General features: G+C 42.3%; 1 protein-coding gene across 1 annotated transcript in view; it reads left to right on the top strand.

Annotated features, from left to right (window-relative positions):
* Window positions 1-7,500, top strand: part of lrig1 (leucine-rich repeats and immunoglobulin-like domains 1) — a 71,707-nt gene that overhangs the window by 19,867 nt on the left and 44,340 nt on the right. The window contains exon 2 of the mRNA XM_017711519.2: window positions 6,109-6,180. Within this exon, the coding sequence (XP_017567008.2) occupies window positions 6,109-6,180 (72 nt within the window). The remainder of the gene's footprint in view (window positions 1-6,108; window positions 6,181-7,500) is intronic.

Here is a 7,500-nt window from a genome sequence, read left to right as displayed (position 1 = left end):
ACGCAAATGTGTTTAGAAGGTTCAAAGTAGAATCTGCAAAAGAATTAGTTTTACTACGTGACTTCTAATTTAAACAGAAAATGCCATTTTATAAGAAACGTTTACCAGCTTTTCATGACTTGTTTACTTGCTGTAAAAGCGGTAAATCGGCCATAAGGACAATCGTAGAGGTACGACACTGGTAGGACCAGATTTTGGCCTAAACCACTTCCATTAGGAAACATATGTCAGAACGTCTAGAGGTCAAGCTCAGTTATGAAGTCCTCACCACTCACGTCCATTCAGTAACACTCTGAGGCCACATTTAGCACCCAAATGTTTCCGATTGCGATACCATTGATATAACGGACGTAGTCTAATACACAGCCAAGTTAGATAAGCAAGTCTGCTTGATAAAGTTGAGCTCTATCCAGGATAAAGTGCTTACTGTTCTGACATCAGTTGCAGTGTAGGCCCCCCGACTGACTGTGGCTGAAAAAGTAGGAGCGTTCAGCTTCCACGCCAGTGATTGCGAGAGCCGCTTGAGTTATGGCCCAGGGGTTAAGCAGTAGGTGTGAAAGTTAATGTTATCTGATAAGATAAAGTGGGTGAAATACGCCAGGGTGACTGGGGCGGACCAAATCAAAGTTATATAAACACTCGTTCCCTTCCCCTCACTGGCCCTGAGTGGCACCTTGGGGCCATGGCCCTTTAAGTAGTAAACATCTGCTGATTGCAGATACTTAAAGCCTGAAAGCAGCTTGCTCTGCTGGTAAGCCTGATGTTAGATGTTTGTAAAGGTTATGCCAGCGACTGAATAACAGAGAAGCACAACTAGGGCTGAGCAATGGGACCACAAATCTAGTCTCCATATCAGTTGGTTTCTTCATATCATTTGCTATTGATAGTGGAATCGTTGATGATTATCGTTATTTTTTTCATTCTTAATATTTTAGGCCTGGCGAAAGCAGCAGGATTATTTTTGTGGCTGAACAAAAAATGGCCAAATATGAAATATATTTAAGAATATATCATGGCTTTTGGAACAAATTCTGTCTCCATTTTTTGCAGTTGCTTTTTTTGTTACACATTTCATGCAAAATGGACCAATAAAAATGACTTCACTTGTAATGAAATCTTGTTACATTAACTTACATTAAAGCTATTGTTTTTTCCTTCTTCTGCAACATAGCCAGTTTGGATATGTCCTGGCAGTGACCTTATAGAACGTTTTTATGTAATATGTATAAAGAATATATATGAAAATAGCTACTTAGCTGGGTAACTCTCCTAACTTCCACCCTGCTGTTATCAGTGAATAGCTAGGCTTTTTCAAAACTAGCTAGACTAGCAATTAGACATTACACATCGGGGCAGTCTTGGGCTGGAGGTTAGGGAACCAGCCTTGTGACCGGAAGGTTGCTGGCTCAATCCCCAGAGCTGACAATACATGACTGAGGTGTCCTTGAGCAAGACACCTAACCCCCGGGCCGCCCTCCAGGCAAGTGTGCTCACTGCCTCTTAGTGTGTATGTGGTGTTTCGCTTCACGGATGGGTGAAATTTCCCTGTTGTGGGACTAATAAGGGTCCCTTAATCTTAATTAAACATGGTCACCTAATGGAGCAATTTTTTGAAGTTTGAACCTAAATAAGCCCTAGTTACTTGTTGTAATAGCTTATTAGCTAAATGACTCTACTAGCTTTCACCCTTCTGTTACAAATGAATGGCTAGACTTTTTCACAAGTAGCTAGACTAGCAATTGTTTGACGTTCAGGCCTGATTAAGCCCTAACTAAACAAACGTTTGCTGCTACCTCAACATTGAGAAAGAAAACGTCGTGATAGTTTATTTGAAAAAAAGCTTATGCATTAGTCATTTAAAGAAATCTTTGATTTTGGGGATTACTGTTCTTGTTTTATCCAGTTTTCTGCACAGCCAGCGCATTTATTAAGGATGGGCAGCCATGCAGACCTGGCAAAAGCCTATTTTTGTCTTGCGGTCATTAACTAGTCGTCTGCTGTTCCTGGATCAGACATTCAGATCAAGTTTATTTGTTCTGGCTGACTTGCTGTCAACTAAGTGAGTTTTGAACACAGTGTTCTTATGCATGGAATTGAGCTCTCAGTATGGAATCTACCATCAAAGGTGGTCCACATTCTAGGATCCAGTTCAGATTCGTATAAAAGGTGTGTGAAAAGAATTACCGAACATAATAAGCTATCGGAATCAGCTGCTGGTTGTCTGTCTTTTTAGATTCAATGCTGAGAGATTTACTCTACAGCCCAAAAGAATTGGGCTGAACCACAAGGCCTCTTGTACTAAATCAGCTTCTTAAGCTTCTCTTACAGCTCTGTGTCTGAAACGGAGGATATCTGACACCCCTCGCCCGTTCAGTGCTCCTGAACAGAGGCTCTTTGAGTGCAGGCCCGGTGAAGGCCCTTCTCCGCTCGCCCTTCGCCGTAGCCAGCTTTAGCAGCGCGCAGCTTGTCCTACATTCGCGCTGATCAGTGTCGCAGATTAGCCATGACTGCCTTTTCCCTTTTTTTCCCCCTCCTTTCCTTCCTCTCATTCTGTCATCGGCATTCGTGGCCCCCGGCGAACTGTTTGAGGGAAACCCTGTAATTTTTCACTTTGCTTTAGCGCGATTAGGTAATTGGCTTCTGTAACAAGGACGCCAATTTAGCGCCACGGCCCACAATGGCAAGCATATGATTATAATGAGCCGCCTTGTCAAAGTGCTGCCTCCAGGGCAGATCAACCTCTGCTATTATCTCCACACACACACACACCCACATACACACACACTCCGTGTCATGACAGTAGAATCCATTGCTTTTCTGCCCTCTCAACCTGAAATTCCCACACTACGCTTCTGATATTGTGTGCAATGTACTATCATCTGACTTGGGCGGTGGGGGAGGGGGGGGTCGATGTAGGTAGGCAGGTTGTTTTCCAGCATCTGAACACCATTTTTAAATGCTCGCGGGAAAATAAGCGCCATAAATATGAACTGCAGGTTGATCCTTATGCTGACAGACTGAGACGTCATCCTTACGTAGCTTGATAGTTTTAAAATCATATTTTTTCCCTGTTCGCAACAGTAGCATTTTTAGAAATAGCCACGTCCACATGAGAGTGCAAGGAAATGCTCGCATAAGCATAGCAGCCCATTACCGGGGGAGATAATGTCCCATAACATCCCATAAAATTTGATGTCCTGCACTTTAAGTCTAACATTGTAAGCATATGCATTTTGCCAAATGAAGAGTTAAAGCAATTAAAGCTAAAGCAGAGATTTTCCAACGAGGTGATGGTGGCGCGATACGAACAAAGTAGACTTTGACCTGCGGACTGTCAAACCGCCGTAATTCGGTATTTCACACAGGTTCCAATTCAAGGCAAGATTTTTTATCATCGTGCTTTTACAGAAAATCTGGTTACGAGCCACAAGGGTGACAGTAGCAAGGAAAACTCCCTAAGAGCAAGAGGAAGATACCTTGAAAGGAACCAAAACTCAGAAGGGAAAGCTCCTCTGGTCAAAACTGGACAGCAAAACACTAACAGATCAAGAGCAGTATGAATAAAGAATAGGATTTTTTATTAAAATATACAGTGTTGAATACTTTAATGAAATATACAGTGTTGAATACTTTAATGAAATATACAGTGTTGAATATAGGCCAATTCTGTCAGACAGAAGTGCGTAGATAAAGTTGATTCCTGCTAGAAAATAAAAGCTTAAAAAAGCAGAAGAAAACCTCTGTTTACCCGGGGTTGTTTACGTTGCCATGGCTACGCTAGGGTCTCTGACATGTCCACACAGTCGGGATCAGGCAAAGAAAAGCTGAGTTTTCTAGCTATTTTTTTCCTCTTTGAATTATGGTGAACTTAGCCCCAGTGCGTTCTGACGTGCATGAAAAAGTAAAGCCAAGTTTGATAATGTACGTTATCAGCCGTCATATTTCAGACAAACTTCTGTTTACTTCTGTATTTAAATCGTCCAACTTGACTGACCGTCGCAATTGTTACTAGTACTGCGTGCGGTCATCCGGCTCGGGTCTACCCCACACAGATCCTGCCAGTGCTGTCTCTGTGTATCGGCTGGTAGTAGTTTTTGTTTTCTTATTTGTTTATGCATTTCTTTTTCCGAGGAAATGTTCCGTTCCATTTCCTTCGGCTCTTCGACTGCGTGTGAATGAGCATGGGAAAGAAAGGTGAGGGAGAGAATGTGGCTAGTCAGGTCACTCCACCAAGGTTCTGTTATTTTAGCAGTTAACCTCTTTACGAGACTTGCACAGCCCAACTTATTCCAGACGGCCTACTGCTGCCCCAGAGTGCTTTAGTACTCAGGGTAAGCTCATACAAAGTCATCGAAGTGCTGATCTGGCTGATCAAGCCAGAGATGTTAGGTTGATGGAAGTTGGCCGCTGCTACTCACATTTTGTGGGTTTCTTTGGTTGCTTGCGCCACCATCGTGGCGGTTTTTCTTTTTTGCCCATAGCACTGTTTGAAGTGTTTCACTGTTTGAAAAACCTCCACTTGGGAGGGCCATGTAGCCCTAACACTTCGCCCTACCCTCTGTCTCAACAACAATGGGACACCCCACCCCTAGACGCGAACGTGCAAACAGGGCTAAGGGTTGAGTGGTAGGGCTGAGGGGTGAAATGGGATTGGGCCTCATTCCAGACTAATGAGCCTTGGAGTAAAAGACCAAAGGTCAGTCTATGATGATGTAACTCTACTAAAGGTTTTGCGCATAAACAACTGATTTACCGTTCATGGATTATTACTTTAGTATAAGTAATTAGTGAGTGTGAAGTATGTATCATTTTAATGCCAGGTTCGGTTTAATCTGAGTCAGTGAAACTGGTCCAGAGAGGGATTTGTATTCATCAGGTTCTATCAAAGCTATTTCAATGACTTAATCCTTAAAATCACAGGCTATTAAGGCATGTAATTCCATAAGTACATGAACAGCATAATCAATAGTGATGGCCCTGATTATGTTGATCTTGTTTATTATTTGTGTTGACATTTTGAACTTCTCTGAGTTTCAGTGAGGCTGCCCCTCAGCCTGTGTGGGACAGGGTAGAGAGCTAGAAAGCGGAGGGTGTGGAGTTAAGCTCGAGCAGCACGCTGTAATCAATCTCTGAGGTTTCAGCAAGAATAGCAGGAGGCTCGCCCACTGCCAAGCTCCATCCACAGCTTTATTCAGAGCAGAGAGAGAGAGAGAGACCGGAGTATTAAGTGTCTACTGGTGCTGGTGAAGCAGGCTTTCTGATGCTGTGAGCTGATTGATTATTGACCTGTCGTAGAGCATGTTTGAGGGACGGGGCTGATGGATAGCACAGTGTTAGTGCTGCGTTTGGCTGGTTGTTGGAAGCTGGTGGTGGAGGAGAGCTGAGGCTAGTGAGAGAAGAGATGGATGGATAGCTACATGATAGATGGATGGATTGACGATGAATCAATGGATAAATACATTGAAGTATTGTGTATAGTTTTACAAATCTTTGTGGAATATATCTTTATTTTAATAAATAAGTACTACACAGTCATATGTAACGGGGTGGTCAGAGTACATTTGGTTGATTTTCTAAGAAAGTAAGTTAACCGTCCTTCGCAGAGAAGACAGATGAATATGGCATTTGTTCTGTTTTTGACCTCATTTGAAAGTGTCTGTAGCCCCTTTCGGCTTTCGTGATGCAACGGCCCAGAATGACCTGGAGAAAATCTGATTCCATTAACTTACATTAAAAGTCATGTATATTTTCCTTCTCCTGTAAAGTGACCATTTTAGAGATACAAAGTTTTGTAAGCCACTTATCCTTCTGTCGCGGGGGGGAGCTGAAGCCTATCTCAGCGGTCAGTGGGTGGAAAGCAGAAAACACCCCGGACAGGTCACCAGTCCATTGCAGGGCTGTGTAGTATTGTACACTACAATATATTATATATATAGTATAGTATATAGTATAGTGTTTGAAAGTGACATTATTTTGTGGCTCAGCCAATCAGATTTGAGAACAGTTTTATAAAAATGTAAAGCCTATGTGTGCACTCTGTTCTAACCCCTGCTCTCTCTTTCTCTCTTTTCTCTCTTTTTCTTTTCTTTCTCTTTCTCTCTCTCTCAGAAATCTGAGCCACAACAAGCTGACAGAAGCTGATATGGAAATCCTCTCCAATCTGCCCAACCTCAGAGAAGTGTGAGTAGAACAGGAGACTTGGCGTCCTCGAGCCAGCGTCCAGATACATGCCGTACCCAGGCCAGACTTAGCCTCCAAATTTGTCCATTTCCACCCTGCCTTCATTAAGATTTATAGATGAGAAAGCAGAAGATCAGGATGTTCCCCAGAGAAACTGCCCTCTTACCGCTGCCCAAGGACCACATTTCCTGAAAGGAATCAAATTCACGTTTTCCTCTGACCCTAAATGTAGTTGATCAGCCAAAAAGTGTAATAAGAAATAAGACAATAAGACATATAATGTAGTAAGACATACGAGGACTATGTCTTCAGTATCGTTATGTGTAGAAACAGAAGGGGTGTGAAGAATTCTGACTGGATAGAGCTGAATCCACCATGTGTTGATGCAGAGAAAGTGACAACACAAAACACAAGAGTTTCAGAATAATCAAAACATTGGAGATTTGAGGTCATAATATCGTTTTATACATATTTGCGGTATATATTTTTATCTCAAATGTTAGGCCATACAAATCATATGTAACTGGTTAAACACCCCTGGCCAATCGCAGGTTTTGTTGATTTTCTAAGTGAAATCAAGTTAACACACTCTTGACAGACAACACACTTCAATGTGGCACTTTTCTACTAATTTTAATCCATGTTTGCTATTTATTTGCTGTGTTTAACAAACTGGAATAAAACATGTGCACAGGCCACGGTTTATGTTTTATTTTTAGGTTAAATTCAGCAAATAAACAGTAATTGAGTGTTAATTTGTGCAGAAGAGTTGACGTATTTTTCACTTAGAAAGTCTACAAAACCTGTAGTTTGACCAGGGGCACCCAAACTTTTGCTTACAAGTAAAACATAAAACGTAAGTAAAACGTGTGTCATGTACGGAATGAGCAGGGAGGCTGGATATTAGTGCGAGCGGACTTTAATAACAAAAACAAACTGGCAAAATACAAAGTAACTAACTACAGGGCTTAAGCAAAGACACACAAAGAGCGAACAGAACACAAGGCAGGGAAAGAACCACTACATCAGACAAAGTGGCGAGTCGACCAGATAAACAAATGGGGAACACCTGGGAGAGGGAGGAGACGGAGACTTCATACAGGTGAAGATACTAATGGGGAAGGCGGGGAAAGGCCAGGGCACAAGAACCAAAACAAAAACAAGCACATGGCAAGAAACAGACACAGGAACAAGGGGAAACTGTGACAATATGCTTCACAATTTTTCGCCGCCCACCACAAAACCATAGATGCCCCTTCCCGCCCAGGAACCTTTGCCAGGGCTGCCTTATACATTTATTACATTTATGGCATTTGGCTG

The sequence above is a fragment of the Pygocentrus nattereri genome, chromosome 21, assembly GCF_015220715.1.
Source record: "Pygocentrus nattereri isolate fPygNat1 chromosome 21, fPygNat1.pri, whole genome shotgun sequence".
In the NCBI taxonomy this organism is placed as follows: Eukaryota; Metazoa; Chordata; class Actinopteri; order Characiformes; family Serrasalmidae; genus Pygocentrus; species Pygocentrus nattereri.
Note: the sequence above shows the minus strand (reverse complement) of the source record. Positions and strands in the feature narration are given on the sequence as shown.